The sequence below is a fragment of the Chrysemys picta genome, chromosome 4, assembly GCF_011386835.1.
Source record: "Chrysemys picta bellii isolate R12L10 chromosome 4, ASM1138683v2, whole genome shotgun sequence".
NCBI lineage: Eukaryota > Metazoa > Chordata > Testudines > Emydidae > Chrysemys > Chrysemys picta.
Window position 1 is genome coordinate 99,167,740 of NC_088794.1, and position 21,419 is coordinate 99,189,158.

Genomic DNA, 21,419 nt, shown 5'->3' on the forward strand with positions numbered 1-21,419 from the left:
CTATCCCCGCTCTGAGGTAATACATACCAGAATATGGATCTTTTGTTCATAGGGCTAGCATCTTCCCCCCTTCTCCCCGCCACACAAAAATAGTTTGGGCTCAACACAGAGCACTAACATGTATGATCTAATATTCAAAAGATGGTCAAAGTCCTTCACTCTTCCTGGGCTTTGGTGACAGATGCTCAGTCATCATTGGAAAGAAGAACTTTTCAGCAATCTCGGAGTGTTTTAGGGGCTGTGTTGAGAGGTAGCCATAGGAAAAGCCGTCAGCTTTCTTTGATCAAGAAGACCATGTGTTGGGAAGTGAGGACTTGAGGATGGGTTGTAGTGAAATTAAAATTATCAGGTCACCTGTGGGCTTTGAGACATACTCAGAATTAGGGCTGTCAAGTGATTAAAAAAATTAATCACAATTAATCGCACTGTTAAATAATAATAGAATACCTTTTATTTAAATGTGTTTGGATGTTTTCTACGTTTTCAAATATATTGATTTCAATTACAACACAGAATACGAAGTGTACAATGCTCATTTTACATTTATTTTTGATTACAAGTATTTGCGCTGAAAAAAACAAAATAGTATTTTTCAATTCACCTAATACAAGTACTGTAGTGCAATCTCTTTATCATGAAAGTTCAATTTACAAATGTAGAATTATGTACAAAACATAAGAATGGTCATACTGGGTCAGACCAAAGGTTCATATAGCCCAGTATCCTGTCTTCTGACAGTAGCCAATGCCAGGTACCCCAGAGGGAATGAACAGAACAGGTTATCACCAAGTGATCCATTCCCTGTCTCCCATTCCCAGCTGCTGGCAAACAGAGAGTAGGGACACCATCCTGGCTAATAGCCATTGATTAACCTATCCTCAATGAACTTATCTAGTTGTTTTTTGAACCCCCTTACAGTCTTGGCCTTCACAACATCCTCTGGCAAAGAGTTCCACAGGTTGACTGTGCATTGTGTGAAGAAATAAGTCCTTTTTTTGTTTTAAACCTGTTGCCTATTAATTTCACTTGGTGACCCCTAGTTCTTGTGTTATGAGAAGGAGTAAATAACACTTCCTTATTTACTTTCTCGACACCAATCATGATGTTATAGATCTCTATCATATCCCCCCTTAGTTGTCTTTTTTCCAAGCTGAAAAGTCCCAGTTTTATTAATCTCTCCTCATATGGAAGCCATTCCATACCCCTAATAAAAATTTTAGAGTCTGCAAGTCCACTCAGTCCTACTTCTTGTTCAGCCAGGCGCTCAAACAAGTTTGTTTACATTTGCAGGAGATAATGCTTTCCCATTTTTTGTTCACAATGTCACCTGAAAGTGAGAACAGGCGTTCTCATGGCACTGTTGTAGCCGGCGTTGCAAGATATTTACATGCCAGATGCGCTAAAGATTCATATGTCCCTTCATGCTTCAACCACCATTCCAGGGGACGTGCATCCATGTTGATGATGGGTTCTGCTCGATAACAATCCAAAGCAGTGCAGACTGATGCATATTCATTTTCATTATCTGAATCAGATACCACCAGCAGAAGATTGATTTTCTTTTTTGTTGGTTTGGGTTCTGTAATTTCCGCATCAGAGTGTTGCTCTTTTAAGACTTCTGAAAGCATGCTCCACAGCTTGTCTCTCTCAGATTTTGAAAGACACTTCATATTCTTAAACCTTGCGTCAAGTGCTGTAGCTATCCTTAGAAATCTCACATTAGTACCTTCTTTGCCTTTTGTGAAATCTGCAGCAAAAGTGTTCTTAAAATGAACAACTTGTGCTGGATCATCATCTGAGACTGGTATAACATGAAATATATGGCAGAATGCCGGTAAAACAAAGCAGGCGACATACAATTCCCCAAGGAGTTCAGTCACAAATTTAATTAACACGTTATTTTTTAATGAGCGTCATCAGCATGGAAGCATGTCCTCTGGAATGGTGGCCAACGCATGAAGGGGCGAACGAATGTTTATCATATCTGGCACATAAATATTTTGCAATGCCACCTACAAAAAATGCCATCCAAATGCCTGTTCTCACTTACTTGTAACATTGTAAATAAGAAGAGGGCAGCATTATCTCCTGTAAATGTAAACAAGCTTGTTTGTCTTAGCGATTGGTTGAACAAGAAGTAGGACTAAGTGGACTTGTAGGCTCTGAAGTTTTACATTTTTTTGGATTTGAGTGCAGTTATGTAACAAAAACAAATCTACATTTGTAAGTTGCACTTTCACGACAAAGAGATTGCACTACAGTACTTGTATGAGGTGAATTGAAAAATACTATTTCTTTTGTTTATCATTTTTACAGTGCAAATATTTGTAATAAAAAATAATATACACTTTGATTTCAGTTACAACACAGAATACAATATATATGAAAATGTAGAAAAACATTTATTTAATACATTTCAATTCGCATTCTATTGTTTAACAGTGCAATTAAAACTGCAATTAATCACCATTAATTTTTAATGGTGATTAATTTTTTTGAGTTAATTGCGTGAGTTAACTGCAATTAATCAACAGTCCTACTCAGAATATCTCACACTCCTGCACCACATTCTCCTAGTGGGGGTAAGTGGAAAGAATATGCATTTCTTGAATAAAGTTCTGATGTGAGTTTCTCTTACTGGTAGACAGTATCCTACAAATAAAGGATGATCTTTACTTACTGGCACTGGTATGAATTACATTTTGGAGCTGAGTTGTATTTACTACCGTTATTTGAAGTCCAAGCTTTGTGGTCCCTTTTGAACTGAAAAGTTTAACTAATTTGAAGAAGCTGATGTCTTGTCACCTATATACATGGCTACAGAAGACCAGGAGAAGATTGAGATAATCATAGATTTATACCACATTTAAATAATAAAAAGGGTTGAGCAGCATTCAATTTAACTCACAAATTAGCATTTCTAGCTCTTCTTTGATAATGAGAGCTTTTGTAGCTTGGTAATTTTGACAATAGCATTTTGTTTTATAATTCCAGATTATCAAACTGCTGGATGGAAAGCGATCTCAAACTGTAGGAATTTTGATATCCAGTTTGCACCTGGAAATGAGGGATATTCAACAAGGTGAGAGTTACAAAACTCTTGATATAACTTATTTACATGGAAATTTTCTCATATATTTTCTAAAAGTGAATGAAAATGGGTGCTCTTATGTGTGTTCCTTTTTTGGTGTCAGTATAATAACAAGAAAAAGTAGAATTAGTTTCCCAACTAAATACATATGAGAAACCCAGCTCTTTTCCCTGGTAATTAATTGACTTTAGATTTTGATTTTATATGTCACATCCAGTGTTATGATTTTAGTGTTGTGTTTTTTATGTATAACTGTTTTGGATTTTAAGAGTGGTTCTATTGGATTGCCTTCTATATGTGTGCTCTCAAAGCTGTTTATGTTGGCTCCCTTCTTTGTTTCCTCTTCTCTCTCCCTCTTCCCCGTCCCTATCCCCAGAGGCCCTCAGCTCAGGGAAGCTCAAGTGAGAACTTACAAATAATATTTTGGGGTTTTTAGGTGTTTAATTTTTTGCTTCGATGGCAGTGTAAAAAACTTATACAAAAGTGAAAATACCAAAACCATATGACAACAAGAGGGGTGAACACTGAGCTGTACATTTTCAAGTGATGGGGGCTATTCTGTGCATACGTCCTGTTATTGATAGAAATGAGCCAAAGCAGCTTGGAAAAAAATGTATCTGTCTCTGACTATAGAGTTTTCAGGGGACGTAGATAGATCAGGTATTTTGGTGCTTGTGTTACATATTAAAAAGGACACTATTTAGGTAATTTTCATATTTTAAAAAGCTTTTTACTCTTGTTTAAAACAACTGCTGGAAAGCTCCAAATTGAAGTCTGCTTTCTTGCGTGTGATGGAGGGAAAACAATGGCATAGACTGGCTTGGAATTGTGGGGTGTTGAGATGCTGCTGGCATTGATTATTATTAATTTTAGAACAGCCTTGGAGCATTCTAGCTTTTTTTTAAAAAAAACAAGGGCTTACAGATGGTTACAAGAAGAAGAAAGAAATGAGGCAAAACTTTGAGCCTTCCCATAATGTGTCAGAGGTATCATAATGATAGACGCTAGCTGCAGTAATGAATTTTGTGAATAGTTTGCTGGCAAGACTAATAAGAGGCAGCAGCTGTAACATAAAAACCCTGTGATGTTCTTACTTCAAGTTTCTTCAGATAAATTTTCAAGGCCTCTTATTTCATGCTGTGAGATGTCTTGTAGATAAGACACTTATGCTGCAGAGTATTAATGTGGCATTTTTATATTTCACAACAATACAAATGCTATTAATCATGATCTGCCTGATGAGACTACTGGACAAAAGAATCATAACTCCCCAGGACTAAGGATGGCACCCAAATGCTATGAGGATGGTCCTGAGAACCCCATATTATTATAATGATGATAGTAATAGTTATACTAGTTCATCTTCTGCTTCATGCTGTCACATTCAGCCTATTCCTCACTAAGACTTATTTCTATTTCTTTACATAGACTTCTCACCACTATGGAACCTTGACTATTGCTAAGAGGATTACTTGCTTGTAGGGCTGCTAACTATCACCATTTAATCTCGTGGCTGGGAAAGGATCATTATAATGATATGCATAACTCATGAGTGCCTTTGGAATACTATATTCTTCTTTGAGTGATGATGGTCCCTACCTGTATTCCACTGAGGGTTATGCACATGCGCCATACATCCACAGCTTTTAAAAGTAGTAGTGTCCATTGGTCCACGCATGTGCCCTTGTTCTGCCTCATGGTTTCAACTGAGGCAATAAAGGGTGGGGCAGACCGACTGCACCCTCAATTCCTTCTCAATGTTGCATGGTCCAAGTCGGAGCTTCTGCTTTTCTTTCATCTCTTGTGATGCACTTTCAGAATTTCTTGTATATACTTAGCATTTTATTGTGGGGTGTTATTTTTGGTAGTAGTAGTAGTAGTAGTAGGTGGTGGTGGTGTTAGTAGTAGTTTTCTTAGGATTTAAGGACTTTGGGACACTGCTTTGGTGGTTTCCCTGCCGTCCACCCCTAGCACCCACACCTGGATACTGGATTATGCTGAAGATGCTGAGCTCAAGATCTGCACTTCCTGCCCTCACTTGTTTTCAATCAGCGACAGCACCAACCCTGCTTTTATTTCTTGGGGGAAGCCCATGTCACATTCAGGGGCAGTGTCTGCCTCTCCTTCCTTGCCAGTACCCGCAGTTAGATCAAGGCTGAGCAACCTCTCTGTACATCAGCCTGAGCAGTCGAGGAATGTGCCCCCTACCATGGAGCTCCAGTCCAGTTCCACCAATACCAGTGCTAAGGCCTAAGAAAGACATGCATCCTCCACAAGTTCTGACCATGGAGAAACGGCATGTTTCAAGGCCCACAAGCACTACAAGAAGTCACATAGAATGCCAGACCCGCTGATTCCAGTCACTGAGTCTCATATCTCCTCTTCATCAGTATTGCCGGAACCACAGGAATCATCAGTTCTGAAGCAGCCTTCTGCCCATGTTCCAGCTCTGATTCTGTCTGTGGAATGACACTGGGAGACTCAAGTCGGTTCCTGGACCTCATGAACTGTTTGCTCTAGATGAGATGAAATCCCTGCATCTTCTAGTGCATTTGGCTAGAGACTCTGGTCCCCTGATTTGGACTTGCCACCTTCAGGTCATGTTCCTGAGTGCTCCCCTCGACATTCTCAGTTTTGCCGGTTCCGGCGGCTCCGCCTTTTGAACAAGGATCTGACTTCTCAGTGTTGGAAGATTCAGATGGTGCACATGATCCACCATTCCCATACCAACAGCAAAAATATCCGAAGGCTCTGCTGGCCCAGTGGTAATATTCTCCCTTCCCTCAACCCAGGAGCCATTGGTACCCAGCTCCATGGGGACCACCACAGCAACTGCCAGATCCGCCTGGTTGGCCATACTGGGAGTCTTGGTCCCAGTATCTCCCTTTAGAACCTTTTGGATCTGTTCAAAAGAAGTCCCCCATCTCACCAGTCTGGCCTTCATTGGGTAGACATTTGGCACCACGGTTGGAGGATGCACCAATCAGCCTGACTCCAATGGTACTGCCAGATCTGGAGCGGCTCCCCTCCTCGTCTCCAGATGTGGCAATGTCAACTCCTTCCTCCCCCCATGGATGACTACCACCAGTTCCAGGAGTTGTTAAGGAGGGTGGTTGAGGCCCTCCACATTCCACTGGAGGAGGTGCAGGACAGCCAGCATCGGTTACTGGACATTTTGCATGCATCAATATCAGAACAAAGTAGTGCTACCGATCAATGATGCCATTCTCCAACTGGCCTGCACCATCTGGCATACCCGGCAACTTGTGCACCCACCCCGAAGGAGGCAGAAAAGATGTACTCTGTACTGGGGAAGGAGTCTGAGTTTCTATTTTCTCACCCCTCACCCAATTCCCTGGTTATTCAAGCTGGCACTGAGTGGGCTAGACAGCAGCACCCACATTCCACTCCGACTGACGAGGGTAAGAGACTGGACCTTCTGGGTTGTAAGGTCTTTTCATCTTCCAGCCTTCAGTTTCGCATCTCTAATTACCTGGCATTACTGGCCAGGCATGGCTTTTTGAATTATGGCCAGTTAGCAGAATTTGCGGACAAGCTTCCCCAGCAGGGCCATGCCTATTTCCAGGCTATTTTAGAGGCAGGCAGCTTGGTTGCCAGGACAACGCTCCAGGCCATGGTAGATTTGGCGGACATGTTTTGTGCACTAAGGCCACAGGGATTATCGTGAGGAGAGAATCCTGGTTACATTCTTCTGGTTTCCCAAGGAGGTACAGAACACAACTGAGGAACTCCCCTTCAATGAATCTCACCTCTTCAACCAGAAGACTGACATTCTCTATTCTCACTCAAAGACTTTAGAGCTAATCTGTGATCTCTGGGCATTTATACACCAGCACCCAAATGCAAATTCTATCGGCCACCTACTCCACAATGATACAGAGTGCCTCAGTTTTTCCACCAGTGGTCTTATGAGCCTCCCCACAAGCATCAAAACACCCAATGGCCCCATCTGCCTGGCCCATCAGCACAGTCCTTGACACCACACACTCAATCTTTGCATAAGCTATGTTTCTGAGTGCATCTAGAGAGCTGTCAACCAAATTGCAACCCACCGTTCTTGCACTCCACTCCATTCAGGGGTCATCTAGTGCTATTTCTACCAGCCTGGAACATGATAACATTGGGCAAGTGGGTCCTGGGTGTCATTTAACATGGCTATATGATCAAGTTCACAATGCTACCTCATCCACATCCCCCATCCTGATCCTGCCTCCAGGACCACTCTCACAGCAGTATCCTTGCCCTGGAGGTGGACTACCTCCTACAGAGAGAGGCAATAGAGCCTATGCCACAGCCTTTCAAGATACAGGGTTCTATTCCACCTACTTCCTGATATGCAAGACTCTTACTGTCACGTAGATATCCATTTGACCCTGTAATAGGTCCGTGCCGGGGCTCGACCCTTCTGGACAGGAGGGGAGCCACACCGACTCGCTACTGCTGGGATAAGCAGTCAGTTAGTTCAAAAGCTCCGGCCCTCCGGTGCAGGGGCGGAGCAAAACCTTCAGCTAGCTCAGGGCCCAGGCCCTCAGACAGGGGCTGGGCGGCAACCGTTAGTTCGGGGCTCAGGCCCTCTGGTGCAGGGACTGAGCAGACAACAGTTCTTTCAAGGCTCAGGCCCTCAGGTGCAGGGGCTAAGCAAGCAAACAGTTAGGGAGCCCAGGCCCTGGGTCCGGGCGGGGCACACCCAGTTACGGCTCAGGCCCTCTGGTGCAGGGGCTGAGCGAGCAAACAGTTAAGGAGCCCAGGCCCTGGGTCAGGGTGGGGCACACACAGTTATAGCTCAGGCCCTTGGTTGCAGGGGCTGAGCAAGCAAACAGGTAAGGTACGCCTAGGCTCCTACAGCCAAGCGTTGGGTGAGGGGGAAGCCTGCCACCCGTGAGCGGGGGTGGCAGGGGGGAACGCAGGCCCACCCACTCCACTGCGTTCCAGCCCGGGGCCCTAGCAGCGGTGACTGCCGCTGCTGGTCAGTGGGGTATCCAGACCGCAACACACTGACATTGGCTCACATTCGTTTGCAGCCTGACCGGGGTCGGCTACCCCCGGGCTACTTCCAGGTTCCCCCTCAGGGCCTACCTCGTTCGTGGCACCGGGCTCGGGCCAGTCTAGCTGCATAGGCTCCTCTCAGCCAGGGCTTGGTGGCAGGTCCAGCATTGGGAAATCAGGCCAGTTGCACTCGGGCGGCTCCTCCGGGTAACAGCAGGGGCGGAGGGGTTCTGGTGCGGTCTCGCCTTCAGGGTTAGTGGGGGGGGGGGGTTCCCAGGGTTCCTCCCAGCGACGGGAGCGGACGGGCTCCGGCGGCTCCTCCTCGTAGTGGGCCCGGGGTAGCTCTGGCCAGTTAGGGTCCTGGCCTCGGGCCTCGGAGGTCTCCCGGCCGGGAGCTCCCGGCCGCACGTCTGCTCCCTGTGGTGGCTGGCGGCCGACTGAGCTCTGGCGGCTCACCTTTATACTTCCTGTCCCGCCCCATGACTTCCGGGGGGCGGGAACAGGCGGCGGTGGCTCCACCCACTCCGGTGTCTGCACGGGTGCGCCCTCTTCTGGGCAGGAGGGGAGCCACACCGACTCACTACAGACCCACAGACAATTTCTAAGGTTTTCTGTGGGCCCTTGGCACTTCCAATACAGGATTCTACCATTCAGACTCACCGCTGCTCCCTGGGTCTTCACCAAGGTCTTTTTTATAGTGGCGGCCTACCTCTGGCATCAAGGTGTTCTCATCTTCCCTTATCTCAATGACTAGCTGCTGGCAGTGCAATCCAGACACAGAGCTCGAGCATCGACTTCCCTGCTGCTTCTACTCCTCTCCTCCTTGGGGGTGAGTGTAAACACTGAAAAATCAATGTTGGACCCCACACAGTCTCTGGAGTTCAACGGGGCGTACATCAACGCGGTCTCTGCATATGCCTACCTACCACAGGACTAGTTCCTGGCCCTGCTAGAACTGATTGCTTCAGTGACTTCCAGTCCTTCTGTTCCAGCCAGAACTTGCCTTTCCCTTCTTGGCTATGTAGTGGCATGCATGTATGTCACTGCCTTTACTCTTCTTTGCTTCCGTGGCTACAGAAAGCTCATTCTCCGATGCTCGACTCCATGGACACCCTAATGACTGCCCCACCCCACGGTTCTTTCCTCCCTTTGGTAAAGGATGGACCCAGATCAGATCTGCACCTGATTGCCTTTCCTTCCATCCTCCCTAAGCATGATGATCATTATGGACACATCACTTAACAGATGGGGTGCCCACATGTGAGAACACATGATGGAAGGGATTTGGACCATTTGGGAATCCAGGATGCACATCAACATCCTAGAACTTAAGGCAGTATGGAGAGCATGTCACGCATTTCTCCTGTTCATCCACTCCCACCATATTCTCATCATGTTGGAAAACATCACTATAATTTACTACAGAAACAAACAAGAGGGCACCAGGTCGCTGTTGCTTTGTGTGGAAGCAGTTCGCTCTGGAAATGGTGCATCGCACACAGTATCTTGTTGTCAGGGGCTTATCTTCTGGGAACTCAGCAGATGCTCTGAGCAGGATTTCCTGGCCAACCACGAATGGGAACTACACGACTCCGTGATCAAGAGGAGTCTCCACCCCTTGGGGTACAAGCCCATTCCACAAGAGTCCAAGCATCAACTATGGCCATGCTTCACGACATGCCATTCCTGGACATAGATAAGGCGGCCACTTGGAGTTCAGTGCACACTTTCTCTTCCCATTATGCCCCGATTCAAGACTGTGCGACAGATGCCTCGTTTGATGCGGCTGCTCTCCGTTCCATGGTTCCATCATCTTCCTCTCACCCTCCTCCTAATTAGATACCGCTTGTCAATGAATACATCACTCAAGGAAGAGGAGGAATTGGAGGTTGTTTGAGATGCGTGGTCCCTATCTATCTGTATTCCAATCCCTCCTTCTTTTCCCCTCTGCTGTGGATCCAATTGATTTGTGGTGGAGAAGGAACTGAGGGTGCAGTTGGTCCACCCCACCCTTTATCGCCTCAGTCAAAACCATGAGGCGGAACAAGGGTGCATATGCGGACCAATGGACACCACTACATTAAAAGCCCTAGCCCTGGGTGCATGGCTCATGTGCATAATCCTCAGTGGAATACAGACTGACCTCCTCTTCATGAGTCCAGAGACTTCAGAATGGAGACCATAGTAAATTATCACCTATGACACATGTATCATATTGTGTAATTGATTTTTTTAATGAAGGAAAAAATAATTATTTTAAAAGGTTTATACAGTTTATATTTACCACCACCACATCTTCTGCGGTAAATTTTGAATGGAGATGCAGACCCCTTTGGAAATCTTAGACATAGGCTGTGGACTCCAGGTTGAAAGCCACTGGTTTAAACAATCAAACATACAAAACTGAGCTAAGCCTCATCCATGATATCCAACCTGCCTGGGTTACCCTGTCTCAACAATAACAGTACACTTAAACTCCATAAGTCCATAGCACTGAATGTCCATGGCCACATCGCACAGCTTTATTGCAGGTGTCTAAAAGTTTCACTGGGTTACTACTGAGCTGGTGCAGCCAGGTTAATCGTGGATGGCCCTGTGTGGTCAGGCACTGTCCCCTTCTTTCTTCAAGTCCAATCTTCAGGGCTCAGAGTGAATGGGCTTCATCTTTGAGGTGAGCTGTATAACCAAAAAGTGCCAGCTAGGAGTGACTGATGAGCCATTTTTTTTTCAGGAACAGAAAGCAGAGTTATTGGCCTGTAGCTGCTGCACTAAGTGCATGGGCCTTTACCCTGATAAAGTGGAATGATGATCCCTTCCTTCCTCTCCATTGGTACCTTCCCTGTGGTTCAAGCGTGGACAAAAAATTGGAATAATGCTACACTTAGGGGCTCTATGGTGCACCTGAGAAGTTTGGGTGTTATGCTGTTGGGTTCAGCAGTACACTCTCTTCTGAGTTTCTTTATGGCAGAATGGACCTCTTCCAATGCAGAGGTTTCGGAATCAGGGATTTCATCTATCAACTTGTCCAAATCTGAGCATGGAGTTGTTCAGGATAGTTAAGCACAGTCTTATAATATTCTTTCCATCTTTGTAGGACTTCTTCTTGGGTTGAGCATGTTTTATCATCAGCCTTATTTATCGGCATAAACCCTGCACAAAGTCCAGTTTTGGATCAAAGTGATTGAATAACTTTGCAGATCATAATTTATTAGATCTTCTTCCTTCTTCTACCTCTTTTGCCAAGTTCTCAAAATAAGCTTCATGATCCACTTTTACTCTTGCTCAAAAAATACCCCATTGTCATGGCACTGTCTGGTCTCAGATTTCTTTTGCAAAATTTGAAAAGTCTGATCAATTTAGTCAAGGATGTTGCATGTAGAATTCCAGTTTTGGAATGGCATCTATGACTTCTTGGATGACCGTGCTTATGATTGTCCAAGCTGATTCTGCATCATCTGGGAGAGTGCCAAGTGCATCAAATTTGTTGCACACTGTGACAGAGTACTTATTAGCAAGTACTGAATGTTCACAGATGCATTGTGCCTATGTTTCATAACAGGTGCACTCCTTTTGAAATCAGAGGGTAATTGCCATTTTAGCACAAGGAGATGATGGTCAGTATTTGCTGGGACTTCTGTACCTCTGTGTACACCCGATATGACCTTACTGTTTTATGATCCAATATATGGCTCAGCTCCTTCCTCGTCCAAGCATCGTTGGATATCCAGGTTTCCAGATGAATATCTAAGCACCTGAATCAACTTCCAGTAATGGTAATATTATGAGACATGTAAAAAGAGAGAAATCTCAGAGTTATTTATGGTTCCAGAGCAAAATGGGCCAAGAATAGTCTCAAAGGCATTTCTGGGACAACTTGGTTTAGTGTTCATATATCCAAGAATAATAGGTTCATTGTGCAGTGAAGCAGATTGAGCCATTGCTTCTTGCTGCTAATAGAATTTGTCTTTATTAGCATCCTTAGCTACAACAATGGATAGCTGTGCATGGCACCGCGTCAACCTGGCATATAGTAGTCCATCAGAAATAGGGTGCCACACTGAATGATATATTAAATGGTGGAAAGAGGATGAGTGTCATCTAATTTATGTAGTTAGTTCCTTCAGAATACAGAAGACCTGCATCCTCACAGAATGATGACCATGTTTCACAAGTCGTTGCCTTGGTTATACAATTGCAATGTTGTATCTTTTCAACTATTGAACTAACAAAACCTGGTACCTGACATCATTTAGGGTTTGTACATTCCTGGTGGCAAATCTGGTGGATTTTTCTGAAATCATTTGTTGACACCATAGTCATTATGGAGTTCAGCCTAAAGTGTGGACCATGTTTTATTGGATGCTCCTTGATTCCATCTGTCACCTGAGGACAGGGGAGATGTAACATGGTGATTTGGGGACATCAGCCCTCTTCTCAGAATCCCTTCCACATGGAGCAGATGGTTCTGAGGTCATAGATCAGCCACCTTTACTGCTGTTTGGGAAATATTTTCCCTTCTTTTCTGGGTCTGCCCTTGGCCTTCACTCGGAACTCTGAGCCAGGGCCCTTATTGGATGTTACTGACTGGAGTCAGCCAGAACTGAGACTCATGATGGCAGAGTTGATCACACCCAGAAGTAGCACAGCAAATACTGCTTCCCCATCTGCTATCATAAAGGTATGGGCTTATTGATACCTGAACAAATTATCCCCAAATAAATTCTTTGGCTAGTATTACTACGGAATGAAGAACTGCCACATCGATACAGACACTTGCAAAATTAGTGAGAAGATAAACAAGAGCAGTTACAAGAAAATGTAAATGCTGCTTAAAATGCTGTGGGCTTTTTACCTCCAAAGGATCCCCTCTAAATCTGATTAAAGTCAAGTAACTGGCATGCAGTTCAGATAGCTTAGCAGTGGGAACACATATGATTGGCCATATCTGGCACACAGATGTTTCGGTTTGCATTTGATAACTAGCCAGCAAACAGGCAGACGCCACATTGTAGAAGGGAATCTTCCACAGATGTTTCTCAGAGAGAGTGAAGTTCACTGTCTGTAGATAAATGGCCATTCTCATTCCTTCTCAGAGTATATGCTAGACGGTGGGCAACCCAAATACAGAACAATAATTTTGGCAAGAGCTAATGTATATGTAGACTAGTTAGCACAAAAATAATCTTTCAGTGATGTAAAGGAACACTGAGTTTGCATTGCTAGTGCTGTCCTATTTTAAATTGGGGGGGGGGGGGGAAGCCTACCTGTTATGTTCTAGAGAACTCAGAATTTGTGCCTTAACAGATTTTGCTGCTGAATCTGGTACTGATGATGACGGTACTGATGATTACAGTCCTGCTGCTACTTAGATCATTAATAATGGTACTCACAAAATTTCCATCTCTTGAGCATCGTGAACACACAGCATGGAAAATCTATCATTTGTACTGGGTAATGCAGAATCTAAACTTACATTTACGTAAGTTATGCCCACGTGGTGTGGCACTCGGTCCCCTTCCAGTTGTGGCTAGGCCACATAGAGATTGATGAGCCTGCTACAACCCTAGCTAAGAGACCTGGGTCTTCTAGTTCAGGCAGTAGAGGCTCATGCATTAAGATCCAGAGCTCCCAGGTCAATCCCCACCACAAACAGCCCATCCAGGGGTGTCAGCATTACATTTAAAAAAATCAAATATTTCTAGTAGTAAAAGGTGATCATCAAGTGGCTCAGAGGCTTGGTATAAAACTTTCTGAGGCCCCCTTTTTCTGGTCCTTTCATAGCCTTTTGAAAGGGAGAGAGGAATATTTATTACTAAACCTTATAATAGATTTGGGTTCAGTTCAAGGGATGTGTCAACATACAGCTTAGCTCTTATTTCTCTGAATCCGCTGCACAGTTGTGAAAATAATCTTCTGCCCAGATAAGTACACTTCTGTATTTGTTTTTTTCCAGTGACAGCTCAACTAAAGCAATAGAGCAGAGGTAGGAAACCTGTTGCTTAGGGCTACCTGTGTGGTTCAGTTGTTAAATATTACAACTTGCTTCATAACCAGATGGATTCAGTTCTGTTGCTAATTGTGTATATGTATGTGAGGCACCCTTGCCCCTCAGTGTCTTATAATCCCACTTCCCCACTCACGGAAATCCCAACACAAGTAGTCAGCAATAGCAGTGTAATATAAAGCAAATAGTAATATTTCTCTGCTGTGATTTAGTCATTCCTCTCCCCGCTAGCCTTTAACGAACTTTTGAGATCCTTGCTTATAACTAATTGGCACAAATAGACAGAATGCCTAAAGTGGTCTGAACATAAGTCTTAATACTTGTTTGTTTATTGTACAGGCAATGTAAGACTTAAGGTGTCCTTATTTATTCTCTCCCCTGCTCCTTTCTTTTCCCCTTGCCTTTTTTTCAAACATCTCTCACTTTTTCTTTTGGAAATTAAGTTTTAAATTTTTTAAATAAATGGGATGGATGGGTCACAATTAATAAAGTGGCACTGCCCAAGCTAGTAATGCCCACTGCTCTTGAAAACATACTCATATTTACTAACTAGCTAAATTAGACATGCATACAGACAGGGGAGAAATTTCATTATCAATGGCTAGAATTGGATGGAATTGAGTATTTTCTCTACAAAATCTAGGTCATTTCTCCCTGGTCCCTTCTCTTACCAGTAGACAATATTTTCTCAGATTGGCAGCTAACATGGACTTTGCTGTTCCTCAGGAGTAAGATTTGTTCTTTTGAGAGCTGGGAATTCATACATATAGAATGGGGACCTAGGATAGTGTCCTGGCGATGTAAAATAGCTCTGGAGTGTAGAGCATGCACACCCAGAGAGACTGGATGGAAAATATTTAGACTGTGACTCACCAGAGCTGGGATTGTACCTTCTTTTCTGTTTGGAAAATGCCCAGGAGTTACAAAAGAAAAATACATGATAATATACCTGAAGCTATATGTTAGTTCAGCTTTCTTTAGTTTAGTTGAGATGGTATAAGAAAATGTTACAATGAATTGTGAGGAAATATGTGCCCAGCTATAACTTCTTGGTGAGACATATACTTCTGTTTCATAAAAGAAATGTCAATGTTTTTAAAGAAATAAAAATAGATGATGTTGCAGTTGGTCCATTGTATGATGTTGACTTGAAGGGAAATCTATTCACATTGGACCTAGAAATTACTATATAAGGAAAATGCCCTTTTTATTAGTGAAAATTTACTTGCTGAAAATCAAACTAACAATAAACACAGTCTTATACTAGTTAAGAGTTGCTTACAAAGCAACAAAAATATCCTATCTATTGTATCATTGGTTGAGCGGCTGTATATTCTGTAAAATGGCCAGCAAAGAAGGCAGACAATTAGCATAGTCAAAGGTAGATCTTTACCTTTCCTCCTCTGCAGCATGTGATGTATGCCTGGCTTCAACCCACTTGGACATCAAGAATACCATTCTTTCCACCAGGCCACAATGTGTCCCATATTGTAAGGAAACATAGCACCAAGAAAAAACACCACCAGAAACATTGCAATTTACAGTGCTGAAATTATACTGGATTAAATAACTGGAAGTATTTGAGCGATAGAGTAAAATTAGCTCATTGATAGTGTAATCTCTCTAATGATCACATATGTAATATTATATTTTTGTATGTCCTACCTAATCACATCTGTAGGTTCCTTAGATTTATGCTATGACTTCCTTCTGTGATGAAGAGCCATGGGAAAAGGAATATGTACTGTCCAGGATGCCGGAAGATTATGGCATGAAAGCATTATGTTAAAACTGTTTCAAATTATAAAGCATGTAGGAAAACAAAATCTATTAATAGGATTCACTGGTGATGATGTGTTTGGGGGGATGGGGAAGAAAGGTTGATGGTGTTTGTTATTTCCCTCAACTATTTGTGTATGGGTTCTCTATATACTCACTCTTCTTCCAAATGGTGGTGAGGAAATGGCCAAGATTAGCCAAAGTAAATAATCCAAAACATTGTACCCTCGCCTGTAGACATAGCCTATAGACATTGTGCATTACTTTTGGAGCAAGCCCCATGAAATCTGAGATCAGTCAGAGTTCCTGAGGTCCTTCCTAAATCTTAGCAAACAGCACCACGGCTAAATATCGAAGCAAGTTTGCTTGGGAGCTGAAAGACTGTATTGTATATGTATATGTAATATTAAATACTTCCATACCAGCTTTCATTTGTGGACCAGAAAACACTTTACAAACACTAATATAGTAAACTTCATAACACCTCTGCACAGTAGCTAATTATTACTCCATTTTACAGATGGGAAAACTGAGACACAAAAGGATAAAGCAATTTGCCCAATACCATAGAACCCAGAATTCCAGCTTTCATTCCCTATCATGTTTGGTGGTTTTTTTTTCTTTTTGTGCTTTGAAAATACTGTGAGTTCTTCATTCCTTCACTGTGTCCAGCATGATTGTGTTTGCATTACTATCTGTGTAAAATAGAGATAGCTACATACACAGCTCAGAAGTTGAGAAACAATTTCCCTTAAAAGTTATTTCCTTTGTTCTGGATAATTTACAACATATGTTTTTGTGAATCTGCCTAGGGCATCAAGCCTGATGTGGTTAGGTTAACATTAGTGCCAGAGTCTTTTGCTCATGACTTCATGCAGCAGTTGAGCTTTCCTAAAGTTCTAAACCCACATTATGTCTGTGGTGCTTCTTTGCATTATAGCTCCTTTTAACATTTTTACATGACAGAAAGTCAGATGTTGGAGGAAGCCTTTAGAGGAATTTAGGATATCAGCTCAATTTGTCTGAGATAAACAGGAGGAGTTTGGATGTGTTAAGCAGTTTTGCCAAGAGGAGATTTGTCCATAACAATCATAACAACTTTTTGGTTGACTAGATCTGTGACATCTTCATTTAAATTTTCCAAAGATGGACTTCATTTTCCCCCTGGAACCAAACCTTAGTTACTAGTAATGCATTGTGTAAAATAGTTAAGCCCACTGTGGTCCAAACAAATGTAATTTTGAAAGAGTTGTTTTTTAAAATAACATATTTCTGTTTGATTATTAAAATGCTGATTTTAAAATGACTTTTTCACGTTTCTATTAAACATGGTTTAGTTGTTGCATTAACTGCTTTGCTGCTGATGCTGAATGTGTGTAAATTCTGGCAGCCTTTTTTAACTAAATACCACTTAAAATGAATGGAATAGTACCGGTTATGTCCCACCTTAAGACTGTTGGAAATACATAACATGCCTTTCAGCAATGGTGGTAACAGGAAAGAAATATCTCTTTAGTACTAAATCTTTAAGATCTATAGTTGTCTGAGTTTCTATATACAGCAAATGGCGTGCTTTAAGCGTTCAGGTTTTCCTCTGTGTTCATTTTTGCAGTAACAAAGTATAGAGATTAAAAGAATAGATCAAATCCCTTAAATGTGCTGTGGAGAATGTTTTTTACAGCTAGATTGATAAAAAAAAGTAACTCTGTTAAAACCTTGGGTAAAAGTTTATATTTCTTGCAGCGGCCTCTGCATGTGAAATGTAGTTGGCAAGTATTTTTATGTGTGCCTGTTAGTTTCAATGCGCGATGCTGATCTGTTTTTTGTCCTCCCTGACGGTTATTATATCCTAATGGGTGCAACACTGCACTAATGATCCTTGTGTATATAAATTCTTCTTGTTGTGTGCAGACACCATAGGGCCACATAAAAATGTTTGCCTCAATTTCCCTGCAAAAAAGGAGCTCAGAAACCAGACTTGGCCAAGTAACAGATTTTTAAAGGTAGAGGAACCCAATAAAATTACCAGCTTTTCACAGCATGAGTCTACTTCCTTTTGACATATTGTGAGGTGTAGGTGAAATATTCTAACTGAACTGACAGTGTAAGGAGGACAGCTAACTAAAAAGCAAGATAAAAGTAAAAACCACCAATGATGATTGATATTGCAGTAGCTATTAATTGTTTTGGAACCTCTTTTGTAGATTTCTGACACTTCTCCTTTATAACTTACTCCTGTGCAAGTCTTGGTGTAATGAGATTTAATGTAGTAAAGTACCACAGTCAAATGTACTGTATCAGGGAGTTATTTTTAATACTGTAGTTTCTTGAGACACGTGAGTCACAAAATGTTTTTTAAGAGGATTAAGGAGCTTTAGCTTTAATCTAGCTCTGAAAAAAAAAAGTAAAAATAATCACAGAATGCTTCTTCCATATAGTTCAATGAATGTTGTTAAAATGGCACCAATTCAAATGAGGTTATGCAGCATATTATGAATTGTACATTTTCCCATTTTTGTATAGTACTTCCAACATGAAGGATGCTAACTTTGTTGACAGTGGGTGAAGAAAATACATAGGGATAGATTATTAAAGTTATTTAGGCACCTAGAGATGCATATAGGTGACTAGAGGCATTTTCAAAAGCACATGGATGCCCAACTGCCACTTTTGAAAATCCCACAAGACATCTACATGATTCTTTAGGTGCCTGAATACATTTAAAAATCTGGCCCATAGGCCCCAATTTAGTTGCTAGCATGTGAGCTCAGCTGTCTGCCTGTGCCTCAGCAATAACTGTAGGATTGGAGTCCTACTAAGTCCTACTAAGTCCTACTAAGTCAGAAAGCAGTATCTCTGTGCTGTTTAATACAAGTAATCAGTTGTTCAAAGGATAAAATAACTCATGTTTGTCTTCCTTTGTATTTAAGCTTATTATCGATTATTATTGATTCAGTTTAAAGTCAGTTTAGATATTAGAATATATTTGAATATTTTAATTTCCCCCCTTAAACTTTTAAGGCTCAATGATTGGTTTAATCGTGTCAATTTATTTTAATGTAACTGGTTATTGTACTCTTCTTTATTTAACAATAGTTATATCTGGATATTTAGCATAAAAATGAAAAATGTCCATAATGTTGGAGCCTTTTCTGTCCAATAAATCATCCTCCATTTGGAGATATAAGCACTAACATAATAACAATCCTGATTTTTGTGTTATCATTCTTGTACTTTTTGTAATTGAAAATATCAGTTATAATTATATTTCTGTACATTTAAGATCTTTGTTATTAGTTACTTCTTTTATTATCCATAGAGCTAGTAAAAATTATCATACATTCATCAACTGAAAACTGATGATTGCTTCATTGCAAGTCCATTTACCAGTTTGAACTAAACAACTATACATACTGTAGAAGCTGATGGAAAGACATACTGGTGAAATCTAAAATAAAAATAATAAAAATCTTCCCTTTTTAAATGCATTTTTCAATAGCCCAAGATAGGATGGGAGAGAAATGAAACTGAGATGGGAAAATTTAAGCTAAAAAATCAGAAAAATGTCTTGATAATGAGATGTATTAGGCTGTGGAAATGGACTTTCAAGAGAAGTCCTAGTCCCTTGGGACCTTTTGAAATTGGTTTGGATACTAATTAGAGAATGTCTTATGTAAAACAAGCTTCAGTTGGCAGATAGATGATCTAATAGATTCCATCTCTAACTATGTTTATTTGAATATAAAATAATTAGCTTAGCTGTTTAGCTCTTTTGTATTTGTCTAAACTTTTTAGTTCTAAAAATGTGGCAAATATAGAAGTAAATCTTCCTTTTTTTCATTTGTAATATCTTTCTCCCTGCCACTTTCCTGCCCCTCTAGCCAAGGTGTAATGTCAACAACAGATGGAATCATAATTGACAGACAAAATTTTAAAGCATTCTAAATGTCACTGATCGTTTTAATAAAATTAATTAGCCTGCCACAGAGAAAATTTACTAGCCTGCTGGTTAATTTCACAATGTAAAATCGTGGGGTAGGACGGAGTGCAGGAGAAACCTTATTACTTTTGAATAATTATTTAAAGATGTGTGCCTTGTCTAATTCAAACATCATCAATGGCGAATGCAGCAACAGCTTTTTATATCTTTTAAAATTGCAAGTGGTCACATCTCAACATATAAGTGAGGAAATCAAATACAGCTGAAATTTTAAGGTATCGATCGGGTACCAACTAATGATAATTCACTGGTCACATAGAAAACTACTGAAGCCTTAGTTTTGATGGTGATGTTATTAATATTCCTATTACTATTTAATGTAAGTAGATAATTTAGATTCCAGATACAAAGCGGTTTGAAATTATATGCCTAAATGAATGTAATGTTCCGAATCTTGATAAAAACACATTTTGTTTTCAGAAGAAATGAAAGATCTTTAGTCATTTGTGTGACATTACATAAAATATCTTATTGGCAGTGAATATTCACTTCACAGTGCACCTGATACCTGCAGTCTGATTTAGTTTTGAAAAACATGACTAATGTAGTGCCTAAATTAAATTGCAGTGAGACATGCAGATGATAGAATTAAATAATGCCATGTAATTCAGATCTGCAGTAGGAACCAGCTTAGCCTTTTTCATTTTTTTTTTTTTTTAATTCCAGTGGGCAAAGGAAGTGAACAGTAATCTGCTGAATAGAGAAGTTCATATATCGCTATTAGAGCTGGTTAGAACTTTCCCCACAGAACAGGTTTCCAATAAAAAATACTGATTTCACGAAATCAAAACATTCTGCAGGAACATGTCAGTTCTGACAACGTTTAAGAGAAACCTGCCTGGCTTCCTGCCAGCTCACCTGCTGCACAGCTCCTCAAGCTTCCCAGCCTGTCAGCAGCCCACCTAGCAGGCTGCTGGGGATCCAGCGATTCCAGGCTCCGTGGCTCCGTGCCAACCTAGGCTACCAGGGCTTCCAGCCTCTTGACTCCTTGACATCCTAGCTGTTAAGAAGCCAGGGAATTCAGGTTCCCCAGCTGGCCAGCTCTTTGGAGTGCCAGGCAGCCAACTGGCCACTTCCTTGGCTCCTTGCTGTCTAGCTCCCCAAGCAACCCAGGATGCTGGGTGGCCAGCTGGTCAGCTCCTTGGGTTCTTAGGGTCCCAAGCAGCCTGTCCCAAATTGGGAAAAAGTCAAAAAAATAATTTTTCAAGTGAGCTAAATTTTTTAAAAGTCCATTTCTGGAGAACAGTGATGAATTTTTTCAGCTTGCTCCCGGAGCGGCTCCCATCCCAGGCTAGCGTCCCAGGCTGCCCGACTCCATGGGCGGACAGTTCCCCGACTGCCTAGGTGCCCCAACTCTATGGCCAACCTAGAGAGCCACCCGCACTGGGAGTCAGGCAGCCCCAGGAGCAAGCTGAAAAAATTCATTACAGTTTTCTGAAACTTAATGTTGTGAAAATTCAACTCCTGTGACATATTTAGAATTTATGATTTTCTCCCAATTTAGGACAAAAGAATTTCAAAAACTTCAAAAAAGTTTG

At 41.7% G+C, this 21,419-nt stretch overlaps 1 protein-coding gene across 6 annotated transcripts in view; it reads left to right on the top strand.

Moving 5' to 3' along the window:
* The window catches only part of FMN1 (formin 1), a 393,438-nt gene that overhangs the window by 246,028 nt on the left and 125,991 nt on the right, over positions 1 to 21,419 (top strand). For all 6 annotated transcript variants that reach the window (XM_065595382.1, XM_005309777.5, XM_008174656.4 and 3 more), the window contains one exon: positions 2,995 to 3,082. In XM_065595382.1, coding sequence (XP_065451454.1) covers positions 2,995 to 3,082 — 88 coding nt within the window. The remainder of the gene's footprint in view (positions 1 to 2,994; positions 3,083 to 21,419) is intronic.